Here is a 20,719-nt window from a genome sequence, read left to right on the forward strand (position 1 = left end):
GCAAAGTTGTTGCCCACGTGGAGCTTAAAATCTAGTTGGCAGAATCAACAAGCACATGCATAAAATTAAAGTGATGCTAAGTGCTGTGAAGAAAAAACAGGGAAAGGGATGGAGAGGGATCAAGGGTGGGCCGGTGGGGGGACGGGTGCTATGTGAGTTGGGATGATCCTTGCGGGCGGACGTGGACTAGAAAGTGACAGACAGAGAGAGAAAATCACATGAATATCAGGGGAAGAAAGTTCCAGCAGAGAAACAGCAAATGAAAAGGCCCTGCAATAGAACATTATTTTCTTGGCATATTCAAGGAAGCACAAAGATGGTTTGAATGATCCATGAGTTTGGCTTTGCCAGACCAGCTTCCCACCCCAGGGTTGGGGGATGGAGGAGCATGCAAATTCCAGTCCCTTCCTTCTCCCGCCTCTGAGTCCAGGGCCCATCTGGCAGCCTCTGTCCCCACTGTGCCTTCAAGGCGCCCAGATGGTCTGAGCTTGGGACGGTGAGAGAGGGCAAAAGGGACTAAGTGCCACTTAGCAGCCTCTCAGGCCCCCTGGGGATGGATAAGCGAGGGCAGGGTCAGCGGTTCTGACATTCCCAGGCTGGAGAGTCAGCACGTACAGCCTGCTGACCACAGCTGCCCTTCTCTGCCCCCAGAAGAACAAGCCTGTGGGCCCCTTGTCGGCTCCATCCCAGGACTCACAAGCCCTGATGTCCACACCTGCAGTTAACAGGAAAGATCCTACCCCCTGTCTTTTAACTACTCCCAACGATCCCTGTGAGGTGGGTAGGACTGATGTCACCGCCACAGTTTTAGAAGTGGAGTTTGAGGCTCGGAAGTGAGAAGCAACTTGCCCAGTGTGTGTGTGGCAGAGAGAGGCCTTGAACTCAGGTCCCCTGAACCCTCTGTCTGTCTGTCTGCTTTTTGGAGCTTCCAAAGCAGATGGTTCGCTACTGTACCCGGGCTTAAGTCGCTGCCTTGGACCCCCACATGCTCACCTTTGGGCTGTCTTACCCCACCCACCCAGGCGGCAGGGACACCTTCTCAGAGACTGCAGGGGCCAGCCAGGAAGACATGATCCATCTTTGCAAACACCTTCCTGTCCTTGCTTGGACTCTGCTGTCCACCTCTACCCCACTGTCTGCAGCTGGCCAGTTCTTGCAGGGCCACAGAGCATCTAGTGGGGGAAGTGGGGTTGGGAGTTGAGTACTCCTGAAAATGGAGGAAGGGCAGGCAGCTGCTGAGGCAGGCATTCTCGGGTAAAAAGGTGTGGGCTTCCAGAGGGACCACAGTCTGGCGGTTTCCCCAGCTAGTCCTGAGGGCTGCTCTGGGGGAGCCCCAATGCAGAAGGGTGACACCAGGTGCACTCTTTTCAGAACACCTGACCCCAAGGACCTTAGCCACACACCAAGCCAATTTCTTCATTTTTTGAATGAGGAAATTAAAGCACAAATTTTAAAAAAAGATGTGACCTGGACAGTAGGCCCTCAAGAGTAGGGAATTTTCAGTTCATCGCATTTCTGAGGAATTGGTTGTGGATGTTTGTGAAATTGTCAAGGTTTAATTGACAGTGGTAAGATGATAAATATTCATAAGCTGCGAGTAGCTGTCATAGTTTTGAGTAGGAGTCTCCTCCCTGGGACACAGCTGTCTGTGGAATCCCTCAGTGTGGCTCAGCCATGATTTGTTGAATGCTTGCTAGATGCAGGGCTCAGCAGATAACTAATCCCCACAAGGCAAAGTGTAACAAGTCCCTTCAGAGAGGACAAAGCTCTGAGGAAATTCTGAGTTGAGGTCCCATCATCTTGGAGGGCTTCACAGAGGAGGTGGCATTCAAGCTGGGCCTTGAAGGAAGATTCCAGTTTGGATGTGTGGAGATGGGGGAGGACAGAATTCCATATCGAGGACACAGGATGAGCAAAGGAGGGGAGAAGAGCCAGTGTCCATCCGTGAGGGTGAATGCCGGTGAACTGTGCAGTTAGGCTAGAGGCCAGGCTTGGAGAGAGGAATCCTAGGGGAGAGGGGAAACTGGAACCACACAAAGACAGCCCTGAATGCCTAACTCAGGCCCAAAGTGAGTTGGGATTTTATTTTGTAAGCAAAAGGGAGAGATTCTTTAATAACACACATTTGTATCATGTACAATTTACAAAGAGCTTTCTCAGTTGATTCTCAAAAATGAAACAAGTAACCTCAAAACACTCAGTGTGGCCATCATTATTACTCTGATTTTAAAAATAGAAGCATGACTCAGGGGGTCCATGGGAAGGTACAGAATCAGATCTCAAACCTCACACCTATATCATGGGTCCTTCCTGTTCCTTGGCAGTGGCAGCAGACTTTGAGCTGCAAGTGAGGGAGCAACAAGGTCTGATTTGTGTCTGAAAGAAAGACTACTCTGGCTGCTATGGGGTGGAGGCATAGGGGGGATACCTGAGAAGGGATGAGGTGGACAGAGGGGAGCCCCAATTTGGAAGTGTTATGTTGTCATTGCAATAGGAGTGAGGCCAGAACTGGGGCAGGGGCCTGGGGATGGAGGAGGGGGTACAGCCTAGGACAAGTCAAGAGGTGGAATTGCTGGAACCCGGTGACTTTCTGGATGGATAGGGGGAGGGAGCTGAGAGGAGGGAGAAGTCAAACACGAGGCCCACATTTGGGATTGGGAGCTGAGAATAAAACTCCTTGTTTCTGTCATATATGACAAGAGGGGGAGGGGGGTTAGAGGTCCCCTGGGGACCCTGTACCATCTGGAGGCAGTCAGTGCTGTAGTAAAGTGCTCAGGTTTGAGAGTCAGGTGGTCCCAGGTTCGAATCCTTCTGCTGACCCCTTTCTCCCATGTGACTTGGGTATTTTATTTAAGCATTCTGCATCTTAGTTCCTTTATCTGTGAGATGTAAGAATAGGTCCTCAAACAATAGAAGTTATTGGAAGAAAACTGGTTGAGTAAATGGAAATTACAATAATACCTACCTCAAAGGATCGATCTGAGGATTAAAGAAGCATCCGAGGATAGTGTGCAGCACCCAGTGATAATAAGAGCTAACACTTTCTTCATGCCTGACTCTGCTGTTGGCCCTTTATGCACACAAGGGCACTTGGAGGTCGGAACGATTTTTATACTCATTTTACAGATGAGGCCACCAAGGTGTCAAACCCTGTTAAAGCCTCACATGCCCTGCAATGGGATTTGACAGATAAAGAAATGAAGCAGCTATGAGAGGGTAATTTTCACTCCTGGAGAGTCAGCCAGGCAGCCTGGCTCCAGAGCCCACCCGAGGACGGAGAGCAGGCACTGAGCCCCCCAGCCTCGCCCCCCAGCTTGCAGAGTGGGGCCGCCCTTAGTGGGGGGGGGGGGCGTGGAGGCTGGTACATATGGGGTCCCAGCACCGGCCCCTCCTGACCCCTCTGGTCCTCTTTCCTCTGCCCCCAGCCTCCAGCCGCTCCCACCCAGCCAGCCCCAGCCCGCCGGGGCCGCAGGCCAGCCCGGTGCTGCCGGTCAGCTACCGCCTGTCGCACACGCGGCTGGCCTTCTTCCTGCGGGAGGCCCGGCCCCCGCCGCCCGCGGTCGCCAACGGCTCCCTGCAGCGCGCCGAGCCCTTCGTGGTGTTCCAGACCAAGGAGCTGCCGGTGCTCAACGTCTCCTTGGGGCCCTTCAGCACCAGCCAGGTGGTGGCCCGGGAGCTCCTGCAGCCGTCCAGCACCCTGGACATCCCCGAGCGCCTGACGGTCAACTGGAAGGTGCGGGCCTTCATCGTCCGCGCCCGCGTCCCCGCCTCGCAGCCCGTGGCCCAGGTGCTGTTCTACGTGGCCGGCCGCGACTGGGACGACTTCGGCGTCACGGAGCGGCTGCCCTGCGTCCGCCTGCATGCCTTCCGGGATGCCCGCGAGGTCAAGAGCTCCTGCCGCCTCAGCGGGGGCCTGGCCACCTGTCTGGTGCGCGCCGAGCTGCCCCTGGCCTGGTTCGGGCCCCCGGCCCCGGCCGCGCCGCCCGCCGCCCGCCGCCGGGCTCCCGACGGCCTGGAGCTCGAGGCGGCCGGGGAGAGCCAGCAGGCGGAGCTCTACTACACGCTGCACGCCCCAGATGCGGCAGGGGGCTGCGGGGGAACCCGTCGGGGGTCCGGGCCCGGAGCGGGGGCCCGCGCCGAGAGCCCTACCCAGCACCCCCTGCTGCGCATCGGGAGCATCAGCCTGTTCCGTCCGCCCCCCAGGAGGCCCCTGCAGGAGCACCGCCTGGACAGCAACCTGATGATCCGCCTGCCCGATCGGCCCCTCAAGCCCGGGGAAGTGCTCAGCATCCTTCTCTACCTCTACCCCAACTCCTCGTCTCCCTCCAGCCCCAGCGTGGAGCATTTCACACTCAGGTAGGGGTGGTTACGGGTCGATGGGGGGTGGGGTAGGGGACTAGCTCCTCTTCCAAGATCAAATGCGTTCCCAGACCAGCCTGTCCATTGTCCTAATCCCAGCTCTTCCACTGATCACTTAAGCAACCTCAGGAAGACACCTCACTTAGTTGAACCTCAGTGTGGTTATCTAACAGGAACAGCAAGTCCTGCCCCTACCTCCATACCTTGCCAACTTGGCATCTTGGTAGAAGGGAACATGTTAGTTTTCACAAGCATGGATGTCTGAAATGATACAGTTGGTGCTGGAAGGGCCCTTAGACATCAGCCGATACAACACTCCCATTTTACAGATGAGGAGAGTGAGGCCAGAGAGGAGAACAAATAGCAGCCCTGTGGCTGGGAGCCAAAAGATGAACAGTAGTGTGTGCGTGTGTCAGAACATTTGCCCCAGTCCAGAAATTAGGAGAAAAATTTTCAGGAGTCTCAGCTCTTTTTATACCTCGAACAAGATACAGTTCATGAATTCAGAAATACCTTAAATCATATCACATCCCCACAGAACATATTAATGTCTTATAGAGGAAACCATTATTTGAGGCATGTTGGGTGACATACAGAGGGCCCCACCAAGATGCCCTCTCCCTCAGCCAGGACGCAAGGGACCAGACGCATCACCATTACCCTCCAACTTCTTTGAGTTTCTGATTGCCTTCTCTCCTGAATGTACCACTTAAAGTTCACATATTCCTGGAAGGAGCCATACCTGATTCAATGATTGACACCTGAACGTGAATGACTTAAATGGGTCATCAGACATCTTAGGCTGCATTAATAGGCGTATAGGATATAAAATGACGGAGGTGATGATAATCCTGCTTTAGTCAGTGTTAGAGCACAGCTGTAGTATCGGTTTTTATTACAGGATGCTACACATTATGTGTTCAGAGCATCTAGAGGAGAGAGAAACTAGGATATGAGATAGCTTGAAACCATGGCAAAAAGCAACAATTGGATAAAATGGAAAAATGTAAGACTAGAAAAGAGAAGGCTCAGAGAGCACCTGCTAAACTCTCAAGCTATCAGAAGAACTGTCACAATTAAAAAGAAGAGCAGTTAGTTATTCTTTTCTTCCCCCAGCAGAATCCATGACATCATATTTCTGCTAAATACAGGGAAGCAGTTTCTAATCACTAGGGGATTTCTGGAAATGGAATGGAATGTGTGCGTAAGTAGTGAGTTCCCTGCCAATAAAGTATGCAAGCAGAGATTAGACAAGCACCTGGCAGGGATATGATAGAAATGATTGCAACTTCCTGTGAGGGTGAGGGGCTTCAGCTACATGATTCCAGATTCCCCAAATTAGTCTCCAACAGTGAGGCTAGAGCTCAGGGGTCTTGGCCAGGTAGGCAGCTTTTGGGCCCTTACTTGACCCTCTACTTCTTCTTCCTCCCCTTTCGTCACTAGGGTGAAGGCTAAGAAAGGTGTGACCCTTCTAGGCACCAAGTCACGGAGTGGCCAGTGGCACGTGACCTCAGAGCTGCTGACTGGGGCAAAGCACTCAACAGCCACCGTGGATGTGGCCTGGGCCCAGGACACACCTTTGCCTCCCAGGTGAGCTTGAAGAGGCACCATTTGCAGGACAGATACCTGAGGGAGAGTGGGGGATTCTTGCTTGGGGAGGTGGGGGCTTGCAGAAGGGCTGGAACTTGGTTTATAGGGACCTTGGAGCCTGGGCCCTAGGAGGGATCCCGAGGAGGGGGCCTCTGGTTTGGGTGGGAACAGGCAGGCTGCTCGCAGCCGAGCATCCTCCGCTCTCCTTCCTTCCCTCACCCCCAACAGGGAGGGCCAGGGGCCCCTGGAGATCCTGCAGCTGGACTTTGAGATGGAGAACTTCACCAGCCAGTCGGTCAAGCGGAGGATCATGTGGCACATAGACTACCGTGGCCACGGCGCCCTGCCAGACCTGGAGCGGGCCATCACCGAGCTGACGGTCATCCAGCGGGACGTGCAAGCCATCCTGCCCCTGGCCATGGTGAGCGGACAGGTGACCGGGCCAGGAGCCGGGTGTGTCTGTGTGCGTGCACATGCGTATGAGCGTGAGCCCAAGCACGTGGCTGCCTCCCCGCCCCCAGGCATTCACATGTGTGAGTGTGCCTGTGTGAGCACTGTCACAGGGGCAGGCGGGACTCTGCGCCCAACAGGGAGCACAGTAGATGCTGGGGCAGGCAGCGGTGGGCAAGGTCACCCACAGAGGGGCCACGCAGTGGAGGTTCTTGGAGGACCTGGCCATGTGGTTGAGCCTTTGGAAGTCAAGTGGGAGAAAGGCCTTGCCCGGTCACAGAGGATGGGAACTGTGCTCTAGGCAGAGGGATTCCAGGGGTGGGAATGTGAGTAGTTGCAAAAGAGCCATAGGGTTCAGAAAAGCCGAGGAGTGCCAGCACCTGGCCCAGCAGAGCTTCACCCTCCCTCCTCCCTGCAGGACACAGAGATTATCAACACGGCCATCCTGACTGGCCGGACGGTGGCCATCCCCGTCAAGGTCATCGCCATCGAGGTGACTGGCCTCGTCCTGGACGTCTCTGCCCTAGTGGAGTGTGAGTCTGACAACGAGGACATCATTAAGGTGGGCTTCTTGGAGTGGGGAACAAGGGGAAGGAGACCTCAGATTCCCAAAGAGAGTGGACCCCAAACCAGAGGGGAGGTCACATTCCAGGCAGGTCCCCTTGGTGGGCAACAGGAGGGGAAATGGGAAGCAGCAGGGACAGGAAGAAGAACCTGTAGACACCCCGCATCCAGCCTGAAAGAGCAGTGTGTACTGCTCCTGCCGGTCCTGGAGGGCTTCCTGTAGGAATAGGAAAGAGACCATTCAGCATGCCAGACGGGAGAAGGCAGGGTGGACAGCTTGAACTCAGTCCAGCAACTGTTTATTGAGCCCCTGCTGCATGAGAGACAGTGGTCAAGGCAACAGAGGGCCAGTGGGGGACTGCGATGGCCCTTAAAGACACACCCTGAAACCAAGGGGCTGATCAAAGGGAGGAAGTCAAGCTCAGAGGAAGCCTCAGGAAGCAGGTGAGTTAGGCCAGGAGTGAAGGTTGTATAAGCCCCATTCCCAGCACACACACTCCAACACCTCCAATTCCTGAAGTGCCCCCCACCCCAGCTATGAACCGCCCCCTCCCTAAGCTCCTTCCCAGGGACTCACTCTAGGCCCCGGATCCTCCATCCTCCATGACCCAGCAAAGAGGAAATTTGTCTGACCCAGATGGCCCAGTTTTCTACCCGGCCAACAGGGCCTCCTGATTGGCCCGTCCCCTGACTTTGGAAGGTGGGTCAGAGGTGAGATGGGGCAGGAGGCAGTGGAGTGGGCAGCAGTGTGATGGGATGTCCAGCCCTGGTACCTGTGGGGTAGGTGGGCCATTTGCTGTGCCAGCCTCCAGCAGGTGCCAAAATCAAAAAATTAGACAACTGACCCTGCTTTCTGTACCTGTAAATAATTCAACTTGAAGGAGGGCAGAAGGAAGGGGGATGTATGTGTCCTTCTCTCTCCTGCTCACCCAGACGCCTGTACTCTCTCTTCACTCTCTGCCTCTGGATCCTTCTGGTTCTGAGGCACCCAAGGGTCCCCTCACCCATTCCCCTGATCCAGGAAGAATGCTTTCTAAGTGGCCTGGGGCAGATGGCTGGGTGCCATGCCGCCATCGCCGTCTGAGCAGTAGACACCTCACCCTAGGCCCGTGGGGCTCTCCACCGCTCTCAGGCTGGGCCGGGAAGAAATGGGCCTGGGCCCAGAAGCCTCACCCAGCACCTTCCTCTTCCTCTCAGACCCCACCTCCCCACCCACCCCAGCCCAGAGCAGACCAGACAAAAATCAAGAGGGCTCAGATGCCGAAGGGAATTAGTTAAGATCCTAAATGGAATTTGTTGCAATTCTTGGTGAAATACAGTCAGACTCTTTGTGGAGTTTGCCAGCATTCTCAATGGAATCTGCCAGCCTTCAGAAGGAATTCTCTGCCTTCTGAAGCAGGAAATGAGCATTTCTGGCAGGGCTGCTGTCCCTACTTCCTTCCACCCACCACTCTGGGAGATGAGGCCTAGCAGGGGTTTGGGATGGGCCAGAGGCTCATTTCCATGGATGGGCCTAGTCCCAGCACCTTCTTCCTTCCCTGGATCCTTCAGGGTCTCACCATCCAGCTGCACAATAGACCCTCTCCCAAATACTTGGGCATCTTATGTGTGCACCTGTGGGCGTGCCCAGCAGTAGCACCTACACAGTTCACTACAGGGTGTGCCAGGTGTGTGCATGGGCACATTTGACACATAAACCCATCTGCACGTGCCGTGAAGGACCGGCAGGGACACCTCTCTGGGCATAAACGTACAGCAAGATATGTTCAGCAGCCACGTGCCCAGCCAGGGAACCTGTCAGAATGCAAGCTGGTATCCAGGTGGGCATGCAAAAGCCATGCCCATTGGTGGCAACCGTGCACGTGGTCTGTGCTTGCAGTTATCAGGTCCTGATTTTTCCTCCTCCCCTTTCCATCATCTCCACACCTGGTTAGCACAGCCCCCTCTCTCGTTCTCCTCACCCCCCACCTGCTCCACCTCCACCTCCTCCCTGCCCAGTCTAATGGCCTGTTGCCTACTCAGGATGGGCTGCTCCTCCATTCTGCAGAGGACCGTACCTGTTGGACACCTGGAGGGTGGGCAGGTCCCGGGAGGCCCCTCACCTGGAGACTCCTCCAAGGTGTAGCCTGGCAGGTGTGGAGAAGCCCCTTATAAATACATTTGCATGTCGGCTCCTCACCAGGGAATAAAACATTCCCACCATGGCCACCAAGAGAGGATCTCTGGAAAAGTGGAAGCACGGATGCACTGAAGCTGCTGCCTCCCAGAGGAACTAGTGGCCTCTCCCACCTGGCCTCCTCCCCCCTTCGGCCTCCTTGGCATCTTCTCCCTCCCACGGCCTTCCCGACCCTGCCCATGAGACCAAAGTCCCCTGCACTGCCCTATGGGAAGACCTGTGTGGCAACTATGCCAACTGACCCTCCCCTCCCCCAGGTATCCAGCAGCTGCGACTACGTGTTTGTGAGTGGAAAGGAGTCTCGTGGGTCCATGAACGCCAGGGTCACCTTCCGCTACGATGTCCTCAATGCCCCCCTGGAGATGACGGTCTGGGTTCCCAAGCTGCCCCTGCACATCGAGCTCTCAGATGCCCACCTCAGCCAAGTGAAGGGCTGGAGAGTACCTATCCTCCCTGACCGGAGGTATGGCCCCTCCAAACATGGTGGGTACAGGGACACTCATGGGTGGACATGGCCCTGGCACACAGTCTCATCAGCATGTCCTTATAAGACCCTAGGGATACACAGTCACAGTCAGCAGGTCAGTTATGCAATCAACAAACCCCTAATGAGCAGCTGCTATATGCTGGGCACTGATGGATACTTGAGGCACGGAAGTGAGCATAGGCAGTGCCTGGCCCAGCTGGGGAGGCAGTCTTGTTCCCCCACATAACAGAGTGGTAGTTGGAAAGCCTGACGAGGGGAATCAAGTGGCGCAAAGAGAGAACAGCCTCTTCCTCTAGAAGTCAAGGCAGGCTTCCTGAAAGAGGTGGCCCTTGAGCTAAGCCTTAAAGGATAAGTAGAAAGGAGTTTGCCGAGGAGACAGCAAGAACAGCCAGGCAGACAAAACACTGCAGACACAACACAGGGGCACGCCAGGACACACTTGTGAACACATAAGCTCAGGCACACAGTGACTCACACCTGGGCTCCTTGCTGGGATTCAGCCTCACATGCCCAAACGTCCATTTGGGGGGCACGTACTCACCACACTCCATTCACCTGCTCAGAGATGCTGGAGAGAAAAGCCCAGCAGGGATGAGCCGAGAGGAAAAGTGGCAGGCAGCTGAGAGCAGGAGGAGTGTGGGGTTGGAGAGAAGCCGGGGGTAAGAGAAACAGGAGGCCGAGTGAGAAGTAGGCTCAGTTCATTTCAGCAGAGATTTGGAAAAGCAAGGTAGTGTAGACCAGAACCTCACACACTTTAACGTGCACACAAATCATCTGGCAATTTTGCTAAAAATGCAGATTCTGATTCAGTGGGTCTGGGGTACAACCTATGATTGTGCATTTCTGACCTACTCCCAGGGGATGCCGATACTGCTTTTGAGTAGTGAGATATAGCAGACTCCGAGGCCAGACAGCCTGGGTTTAAATTCTAACTCTGCTATTCACAAGCTGGTGTAACCTTGGGCTTCTTACATAGCCTCTCTATGCCTGTTTCCTCATCTGTAAAATGAGTATGATAACACCTACCTCATAAGATTATTGTGAGGATTAAATTAGTTATGATAGGCAAAAGGGCTCTCTGTGTGCATGAATTTTCTAAGTCTCTGATGGTTATTGACTTCTAATTGTATTCCATTGTGGTCAGAGAATGTGCTTTGAATAATTTCAATCTTTTTAAATTTATTGAGGCTTGTTTTATGTCCCAGCATATGATCTATTCTGGAGAAAGTTCCGTGAGGACTAGAAAAGTATGTGTATCCTGGTGATTTGGGATGTAATGTCCTGTAGATGTCTGTTAAATCTAATTCATTTATCAGATTGTTTAGGTTTTCAATTTCCTTATTGGTCTTCTGTCTGGTTGATCTATCTATAGGAGAGAGTGATGTGTTGAAGTCTCCCACAATTATTGTGGAAACATCAATTGCTTCCTTTAGTTTTGCCAATGTTTCTCTCATGTATTTTGTGGCACCTTGACTGGGTGCATAGACATTTACGATTGTTATTTCTTCTTGCTGAATTGCCCCTTTTATTAGTATGTAGTGGCCTTCTTTGTCTCTCAAAACATCCCTGCATTTGAAGTCTATTTTATCTGAGATTAATATTGCTACACCTGCTTTCTTTTGGCTGTAGCTTGCATGAAATATTTTTTTCCATCCTTTCACTTTCAGTTTCTTTGTGTCCCTGTGTCTAAGATGAGTCTCTTGTATGCAACATATTGATGGTTCATTTTTTTTGATCCATTCTGCGAATCTATATCTTTTAATTGGGGAGTTTAATCCATTTACATTCAACGTTAAAACCGTGAAGGCATTTCTTGAATCGGCCATCTTATCCTTTGGATTATGTTTGTCATATTTTTCCCTCTCTCTATTAATATCCTTTATTGTACCCATACCGAATCTCTTTAGTACTGAACCTTTCTCCAAGTCTCTCTGTCCTGTCTTTGTTTCTCTGTCTGTAGGGCTCCCTTTAGTATCTCCAGTAGGGCAGGTCTCTTGTTAGCAAATTCTCTCAGCATTTCTTTGTCTGTGAAAAATTTAAGCTCTCCCTCAAATTTGAAGGAGAGCTTTGCTGGATAAAGTATTCTTGGCTGGAAATTCCTCTCACTCAGAATTTTAAATATATCGTGCCACTGCCTTCTCGCCTCCATGGTGGCTGCTGAGTAGTCACTACTTAGTCTTATGCTGTTTCCTTTGTATGTGGTGAATTGCTTTTCTCTTGCTGCTTTCAGAACTTGCTCCTTCTCTTCTATGTTTGACAGTGTGATCAGTATATGTCTCGGAGTGGGTTTTTTGGATTTATTCTATTTGGAGTTCGCTGAGCATTTATGATTTGTGTATTTATGTTGTTTAGAAGATTTGGGAAGTTTTCCCCAACAATTTCTTTGAATACTCTTCCTAGACCTTTACCCTTTTCTTCCCCTTCTGGGACACCAATGAGTCTTATATTTGGACGTTTCATATTATCTATCATATCCCTGAGGTCCATTTCGAGTTTTTCAATTTTTTTCCCCATTCTTTCTTTTATGCTTTCATTTTCCATTCTGTCATCTTCCAGGTCACTGATTCGTTGTTCAATTTCCTCTAGTCTTGTACTATGAGTGTCCAGAATCTTTTTAATTTGGTCAACAGTTTCTTTAATTTCCATAAGATCATCCATTTTTTTATTTAGTCTTGCAATGTCTTCTTTATGCTCTTCTAGGGTCTTCTTGATTTCCTTCATATCCCGTACTATGGTCTCATTGTTCATCTTTAGTTCTTTGAGTAGCTGCTCTAGGTGTGTCTCTTCTGGTCTTTTGATTTGGGTGCTTGGGCTTGGGTTATCCATATCGTCTGGTTTTTTCATATGCTTTATAATTTTCTGTTGTTTTTGGCCTCGTGGCATTTGCTGAACTTGATAGGGTTCTTTTAGGGTTTGTAGACCAGTTGAAGTCCTTATCTCTAATTTATCAGATCGACAGCTTCGTGGAGTACACTTTCTCTAACTAACCAGCAGGTGGCGTCCACGAGCCACCTGTTCTCCACAAGCCAGATCTCCCCTGCTTAGCCTTTTTGGTGAGTGGGGGAGTGAGTCTTGTGGGGCCCAATTGGTGTACCAAGCTTGCGTGTGTAGTTGGTGTTGCCTGCCCTGTATGTGGGGCGTGTTTCTGGGCAGTCGGGGAGGGGGGGGTGGCCCTAACAATCAAATCTCCCTGATGATCCTAGAGTTTTAAAGCTACTGCAATAGTCTAATCCTTCAGTTCAGTCCTGCCACAGTTTGTCTCTGCTACTGACCCACAAGTCTTTGGTATTGGCGTATGGCTCCTGAGACTTGCAAGTGGGCCCCTCTTCCAGGCTGTGCACCCCGGGTCCTCTGTTGAGGGATGACTGTGCTATGTCACAGGTGAGTGCCGTCCCCCCAGGGCAGTTCTGGGCTGCTGGGCTGTGTTGGGAGGCTCCCAGTCTGCTCAAATGATGGCTGAATGGGGCTCTGTTAATTCACACTGCTCTCCCTTCCCAGCTCTGGGACATTCAGCTGAGGTTGCAGGGAAGGCTAATGTCCACGCCCAGTTTTGTGGTGTGTGCCTGTTATTTGAAGCACTTCCGTCACACTGGGTTGTCTGGGACAGCTCTGGGCTATGGGGCTGGCAATGGGCAGGAGTGTTTCCTGTCCACCAGGATGGTGGCTGTGAGCGGACACCCCCCTTTTCTTGGGAAGTTGTGTTGTTTAGTGAATTTTCTCAGCCACTGGATTATTGCCTTTTGTCTCAGAGCTCTCTTAGTTCTGCTCTTGACTTGACGTGCCCAAATTTCAATTCTTTGAAGCTTTCTGTATTGAGCTTCTTAGAGTAATTGTTTTAGAAAAAGCAAAAAGGATTTAAAAAAAAAAAAAAAAAAAAACGGCCCTCCTCAGAGATCTAATGGGTTATTGAAATGCTAATAGAGAAAGCAACCAGGGCCATTAAGGAAAGGTGCACAGGGCAGAGAGATCAGCCTTGCTTCGGGATTTGCATATGCGCCTCAAGGCCTGATCTCCGCCCTTCCCCTTTCTGTGTTCACCAGAACTCCAAAAATCCTCTGCTTTTATTTTGGAGTTTTTCGTGTTGTTTTTTTTCTATGCCTGTCTCCTCTCTGCTGGGCTGGCTGCTCTCAGAGTCTCTGGTGTCTGGTCTCAGTCTATCTATGGTTGGAGTTTGAATCAGTAGAATGAGTTTCTGATAAGAGCAGCCACTGCAATTCTCCCTTCTCCTTCCTGGAGCTGACAGCCCCTCCTCCCCCGGGACTGAGCCTGGCAGGGAGGGGCGCGGGTCCCCTGGCCGCAAAAACTTACAGATTTCGCTGATCTCAGCAGTTCCACGTTTTCATGAGTGTTGTATGAAGTATGCCCAAAGACAGATTGCTCTGTGGTGTCCAGTCCACGCAGTTCCTCTGTGTGCATGAATATTCTAGATTTGAGAACTTTTGATCCTTTTGAAGCACTAGGAAAAGGCTGTCCAGCCACATCCTTGCCTTTCTCTTTAGAGCACACTTTCCTGACAGTGAATCACCTAATTGTAAGCATTGCTTGTGATCTGGATAGCTTGAGAATTTCTCATGTCATCAAGTCCTGGTTCATTTTGCTTAACAGTTTTTCCCTAAATTTATCTCGATCCTCTCACATTTCACTCTACGCAGCAAGAGGAAATTAGGCCACACCTTTAACACTTGGATTGGAAATCTCAGCCAAATATCCAAGTTTACTGCTCAGTTTCTGTTGCCCACACAGCGACAGCCCCCAGTTGAGCTGAGCTTTCTGCCACCCTGTAACTAGTATGGCCCCTTCTCCAGCGTGGAGCCCAGCACAGGGCCAGGCACAGGCTTCTGGCTGCAGAGGAGGCAGCACTTGTTAGCATTTGACTCCCGTGATTCCCAGGCACCAGCTAAGCACAGCAGAGGCAGTAGATGGGCAAGGCAGGGAGGGGAAGTCAAGAAGGAACCTTTCCAGGAGAGAAGAGGCTGGGACTGCAGGCCCCAAACCAGTGGGAGACAGAAGGAATGGACCAGGGAGGAGGCTTGCTGTCTGCAAGCTGGGGATGAGCCCACAGGGTGAGACTGAGGGGAGCTACGTGTCCGGGTCAGAGCCCGGGGGAGAGCCCCATGGCCCGCCATCCCTGACCCTGCTGCCTCCCTGCCCCAGGTCAGCCTGGGAGAGCGAGGACGAGGACGAAGAGGAGGAGGAGCGGCGGCAGAGCGCAAGCCGGGGCTGCACCTTGCAGTACCAGCACGCCACCCTGCAAGTCTTCACCCAGTTCCACACAACGTCGTCCGAGGGCACGGACCAGGTGGTCACCATGCTGGGCCCTGACTGGCTGGTGGAGGTCACCGACCTGGTCAGCGACTTCCTGCGGGTGGGCGACCCCCGAGTGGCCCAGCTGGTGGACAGCAGCACACTGGCAGGCCTGGAGCCTGGCACCACCCCATTTAAGGTCGGTGTGGGCTCTGCCCCAGCACAATGGTTCTCAGAGTCCTCAGCCCCGAAACACACTTTCTTCCCCCTCTGCCTGAAATTCCACCAGCAAAGGTCCAGCTCCTCAAGCTTAACTTCGGTGAGGATTCTCACACAGAGCCTATCAACTTTTTTCAACTTTACAATCTCTCTGCTTGCATGGGTCTCTCAAGCAGACCCCTCCCCAAGAGCGAGTGTGGATAGAGAAGGGGGATGAGTGAGAGAAGACAGCAAGCCTAGAGGCCAGGAGGAGCAGTTTCCAGATCTAGGGACTCAACTTTGATCTTCCTCCCTGGCAATTGGGTCTCTGGGTAGAAATTACCCCCCAAAGAGTTTGTAAATAGGGACACGTAAGCTGGAATCTGCCCACAGATATGTTTTGTTTGTAAAAGAATTGACTCAACATTTGAAAATTGTGAGGTTTCTCATTTTTAAAAGTTTGACCTTCCTGTTTTACAAAAAATCTATGTGGCAACACTGGGCCTGTGTTCCCACCTGATGATAATCAGCTGGAGCCCATACTGGTCCCCCCTTCACATGGGCACAAGTTCTCCCATTTGCCACAGTCCCCACCACTCCCTTTTGTCTCCCTGTCTCTGAGGCTGAACATTATTGCTATTGATCACTGTGTGGGGCCTGTTTTCTTTAAAATCTGCCCATCTCGCTCGTCTGAGCTGCTGCCTGCCTCCTGTAGATCCTTGGTCCTTGCTCCAACTGTGGGCCCCAGTTCCTAGTTCCAGATAAGGTAGAGCCCAGACATCCTGCCTCCCAGCTCACCTCCCCTCTGGGTCCCTCTTCCCTGGTGGGTTTTTTTTTTTGGGGGGGGGGGGTGTTGCTGCTTTCCTGGCTTTCTCCCATTCCTGCCCTGCTCTGCCTCAGGTGGTGTCCCCACTGACAGAGGCTGTGCTTGGGGAGACACTGCTGACGGTGACAGAGGAGAAGGTCAGCATCACGCAGCTGCAGGCCCAGGTAGTGGCCAGCCTCGCCCTCTCCCTGCGGCCCAGCCCTGGGAGCAGCCATACCATCCTCGCTACCACAGCCGCCCAGCAGACCCTCAGCTTCCTCAAGCAGGTAGCCAGCTGCCCAGCCTGCCAGCCAGGAGTTTGGGGGGTGGAAAAAGAACTTGGAGATTCTGTCTGCCCCCTGATCAGGAGTCCCCATAAGGCATTAGGTAAAGGAAGATCTACCTTTGTGTCCCTGCACACCTGTCCTGCCCTGTCCCCATGCCATCTGCACAGGGAGTCTGACCATGGTCTTGTCTGCTCCATGAGGATCCTCCCCCCTGGACTCTCAGTGGGCCTGTCACCTCTACCCCCACCCCCAGGAATTAGCCTCGCCATCTCTGGAGCCCCAACTATAGACCCCACAGACATACCACAGGTCCTGGCTCCAAGACAAAAGGGGGAGCACTGAGCCAGGAGTCAGAAAGGAGAAAGGAGTCCTTTGCCCCTAACTTGCTCAGTGATCCTCAGCTCGTCACCTCTCTGGGCCCTGCTTCCCCATCTGCAGGGGAGGGCAATTCTCAGGTTTCAGCCAACACGGCAAAGGAGCCTGGGGTGGGGATGTGTTCTCAGTGCCCAAGTATCTCATGGGGATGATGCCCCAAGGTTGGGCATGGAGATAAGGGGTTGCTCCTGTAGCAGAAGGGACTTCAGTTAGACCTAAGGCCAAACTTAACCTTCGGCTCACCAGGGTGAGAGAGGTGAGTGGCCAGGTGATTCCCGGGTCACGAGGAGGCCTGGGTGCCCTAACCTGCAGTTCACCCTCCCCACAACCTACACAGGAGGGACTCCCACCCAAACGGTAGTTCCTAAGCCCCTGCCCCATTCCAGGCACAGGCTCAGCCCTGGAAATACAGCTGGGAGCCAGAGATCCTTGGTCTCTGACCTCAAAGAGGCCCTTGGTCTCTGACCTCACAGAGCTCAGGATATAGCAGGGGGGCCAGTTCTGTGACTCTTGTCCCTCCTCCTCTTCCAGGAAGCCCTCCTGAGCCTCTGGCTCTCCTACAGTGATGGCACCACAGCCCCCCTCTCGCTCTACAGCCCCCGGGACTACGGGCTGCTGGTAAGCAGCCTGGATGAGCGTGTGGCCACGGTGATCCAGGACAGGGCCTTCCCACTGGTGGTGGCGGAGGCAGAGGGTGCCGGGGAGCTGCTGCGAGCAGAGCTCACCATCTCCGAGAGCTGCCAGAAAACCAAGCGTAAGAGCGTGCTGGCCACGACGCCCGTGGGCCTGCAGGTGCACTTTGGGCGGGACGAGGAGGACCCCACTTACGACTACCTGGGCCCTAGCCAGCCAGGGCCTGGCGGCGGCGAGGACGAGGCCCGGGGAGCGGGCCCGCCAGGCAGCGCGGTACCCCCACCGGAGGCCCCGGGCCCGGGCACCGCCAGCCCCGCCACGCCGCCCACAGAAGACTTCCTGCCGCTGCCCACGGGCTTCCTGCAGATGCCGCGCGGGCTGACGGACCTGGAGATCGGCATGTACGCGCTGCTGGGCGTTTTCTGCCTCGCCATCCTGGTCTTCCTCATCAACTGCATCGTGTTCGTGCTGCGCTATCGGCACAAGCGCATCCCGCCCGAGGGCCAGACCAGCATGGACCACTCGCACCACTGGGTGTTCCTGGGCAACGGGCAGCCGCTGCGGGTGCAGGGGGAGCTCTCGCCGGCCGCCGGGAACTCCCTGGAAGCCGTGCCCGCCTGCTGCCACGGAGACCACCACAGCAGCGGCAGCTCGCAGACCAGCGTCCAGAGCCAGGTGCACGGGCGCGGCGACGGCTCCTCGGGCGGCTCGGCCCGGGAGCAGGCCGAGGACCCCGCCAGCTCGCCCACCTCCAAGCGCAAGCGGGTCAAGTTCACCACCTTCACCACGCTGCCGTCGGAGGAGCTGGCGTATGACTCGGTGCCCGCGGGCGAGGAAGACGAGGAGGACGAGGACCTGGGTTGGGGATGTCCGGATGTGGCGAGCACCGCGCGGCCGGCTCCACCCCCGGACCTACACAACTACATGCGCCGAATCAAAGAGATGGCCTAGGGGCGCCCCGCAGGTGGCGGGGGGCTCCGCGCGCGGGGTGAGCTCTGAGTCCCACGCGGCCCGGACCTCCTGCGCACGCCGCCGCGGGGCGGGTGGAATCTGATTTTAGACCCCCTGCTCCTGCAGCTTTGCTCCGTGCGGGGCGGGGCCGCCTACTGTGGCTTGTCCTTCCCGCCTCACACCGTGACCCTCTTCTGCCCCCTGCCGGTGGAGGGCACCTTCTTCCTGTGGCTTGCAAAGAAGAAAGGAATCCCAGCCCTGGTTCGAGCCTTTCCAAACCTCCTTCCATTTTAGGCAATCCTCCCGCCCCCAGAGTGAGGCGACCAGGCCAAGCTTGGGGCGAGGTGGACCCACACTGTGCCCCGCCCCTGCCTCCCCTGTCCCCTGTCTTACCCTGGTGTGTGGGGGGGATTGGGGGGATCTTGCGTCACAGGCTGCACAAAGACTTTTCTCAAACCAATATTCAGGGATTTCTGTTCTGCAGGGTGGGGAGGAAGCGGCTGCCTGCCCTGCCAAGGATCTTGCTGTGGACAAAACGTTTAAGGGTGGGGGGACCGTTGTAGCACCTGTAGGCTTCCTGGTCCTCCACCCAGTCCCTTCCCAGGACCTGGGAGCTGCCTCTGCAAAGGAGCACCCTCCTGAGTTCTCGAGACCTCCTCCTCTGCCCCCAAGGGCTGTGGACAGGGGCTGAACGGGGGAGGAATCCTCTGCCCATCCCTGGCCAAGTACCCCAGAGCACCATGGTCCGGACAGGCCCGGGAGGCCTGGGTGCCTCCGCTACCCCACAGCAAGGTCAACACCACGCCTTAGCACCCTTCCTGCTCTGCTGACCACCCCTATCCCCTCTGCAGGGCAGGGGAATGCAGCCATCCATCCCCCACAAACAGAATCTGGTGGGAGGGGGAGAAGAGGGCACCAGGGGAGTGCTGCGAGGGACCTTGGGGTGGGCAGAGAAAGAGGGGGGTCGGGTGTCTCCTGTGCCCCCATCTCACAGCCATTCTCTTGGGTTGTACCCACCACTGTGTCAGATTTTTCTTAAATAAATGGAGGCGACCAGACTGGGGGTGGGGACAGCAGCTCCCAGAGAACAGACAGTACATGGTGGCTGGCTCTGTGTCTTTTCCTTGGGTGCATACACACCCATGTGCACGTGTGTGCGTACATACACTCTAAACACACTGACACGAGACTGCAATGCAGCTGAACCAAGCAGGGGCCCCTAGGCCCTCTGGTGCTGTGGGGATGTCCATGTCAGGGGGTAAAGGATTCACTGACCCAGAAATGTGCCCTTAAAAGAGGTCTGCCATGGTTGGCTCAGAGGAGAGTGGGGCAAGGCTTGAGACCCCAAAAGAACCCCTAAAGAAGTGCATAGGGTTGGGGGGGCACTGAAAAATAAGGTCTTGGTGTGCTCAGCCCAGTCTCCACTGCCTTCAACCCTGTCTCGGAGATGATCCCTCCCCATCACCACCTCTCAGTGGCTGCCCTTCTCTTCTCCATGGGGTAGATGGGTATATTAGTGAGTCTACCCCACCCACAAGGGTGTCTCCATGTTGGAGAGCCAGGCAGGAGGTAGCACAGGAGAGCTGGGTGTTGCCCACTCCAGGCAGTGGGTAGTGGGCTGACCCACAGCCCCTAGAAGCACACCCGGCCTCCCACAGCCCCGAGAGACCAGCACGGGCGGCAACCCAGGGATCATGAGGGCTGCCAGGCCTGAGAGGGGGCAGGAGCCTGGCCGAAGCTGCTCGGGGAGCACCAGGGAACCGAGCCTATGAATCAGCTCACTAGCAAAATGAGATTTCCCAGACAGCCAGGGCCCAGGAAGGCAGAGCTGGAGATGTGGAGCCTCTGCCCAACCCCAGGGCTCAGCCCCCCACCCCAGCCCCCATGCACTGCCCACTCTGTCCACACCAGCCCTGGATGCACCTCCATGCCTTTATCCAACAAATTGGCCATGCAACCCTTTTGTGCCAGGCACTGTGTTCCCCTTAAAGACACAGTCTTGGAGCCAAATGAGAAAGCAGAAACTACAATAAATGGCCAAGGGAGGGAAACTTACTTGAAGGGACAAAACTTCGTAAGACAGGTTAGTAAGGACTCCTGGGGTCTGATGGCACATTTGCTGTGTGACCTTTAGCCAATGTATCACCAGCTCTGGGCCCTTGTACAAACACGGAGACCACCACTGACCTCCCTAAAGAGAGGCCCCACTGTTTCAATGCTTGTATTCCTAGCAATAGTCTTGGGAGATGGGAATTACTACTCCCATTTTACGGAGGAGGAGACACACACAGAGAGGACAAGTAGCTTGCCTGAGATCTTCAGCTTAAAAGTGACCTGGTGGGCATCTCCAAGCCTGCATGGCCCTGCTACCTCTTGAGACCACTGATGAGGCTGGTGAGTGAAGGGGCATGAGGTTGGGGAGATTTGGAGGTGAGAGAGTGGGAAGGGGTCTCTAAGGATTCAGTGTGCTGAGTGATGGTGGCAAGGCTGTGGGGCGCCTATTTAAGTCATAGAGCGTGGACAGGGTTAGGGGCAGATGAAGACTAGGAACATGGCCAAGATGCGTGACCTCCAGGCCAGTGAGGGAAGGGTCTGCTTCC

The 20,719-nt window shown here is 54.3% G+C and overlaps 1 protein-coding gene across 1 annotated transcript; it reads left to right on the plus strand.

The window, feature by feature from the left end:
- Positions 1 to 3,367: 3,367 nt before the first annotated feature.
- Positions 3,368 to 18,992, plus strand: TMEM132E (transmembrane protein 132E). Its single transcript, XM_037810484.1, has 8 exons — positions 3,368 to 4,356; positions 5,803 to 5,949; positions 6,178 to 6,370; positions 6,818 to 6,961; positions 9,397 to 9,602; positions 14,781 to 15,069; positions 15,969 to 16,160; positions 17,067 to 18,992. Exons 1-8 carry the CDS (start codon positions 3,368 to 3,370, stop codon positions 18,117 to 18,119), a joined length of 3,213 nt encoding a protein of 1,070 aa, XP_037666412.1. The 3' UTR covers positions 18,120 to 18,992.
- The last annotated feature ends 1,727 nt before the right edge of the window (positions 18,993 to 20,719 follow it).

The sequence above is a fragment of the Choloepus didactylus genome, chromosome 18 (assembly GCF_015220235.1).
Source record: "Choloepus didactylus isolate mChoDid1 chromosome 18, mChoDid1.pri, whole genome shotgun sequence".
NCBI classification, from domain to species: Eukaryota; Metazoa; Chordata; class Mammalia; order Pilosa; family Megalonychidae; genus Choloepus; species Choloepus didactylus.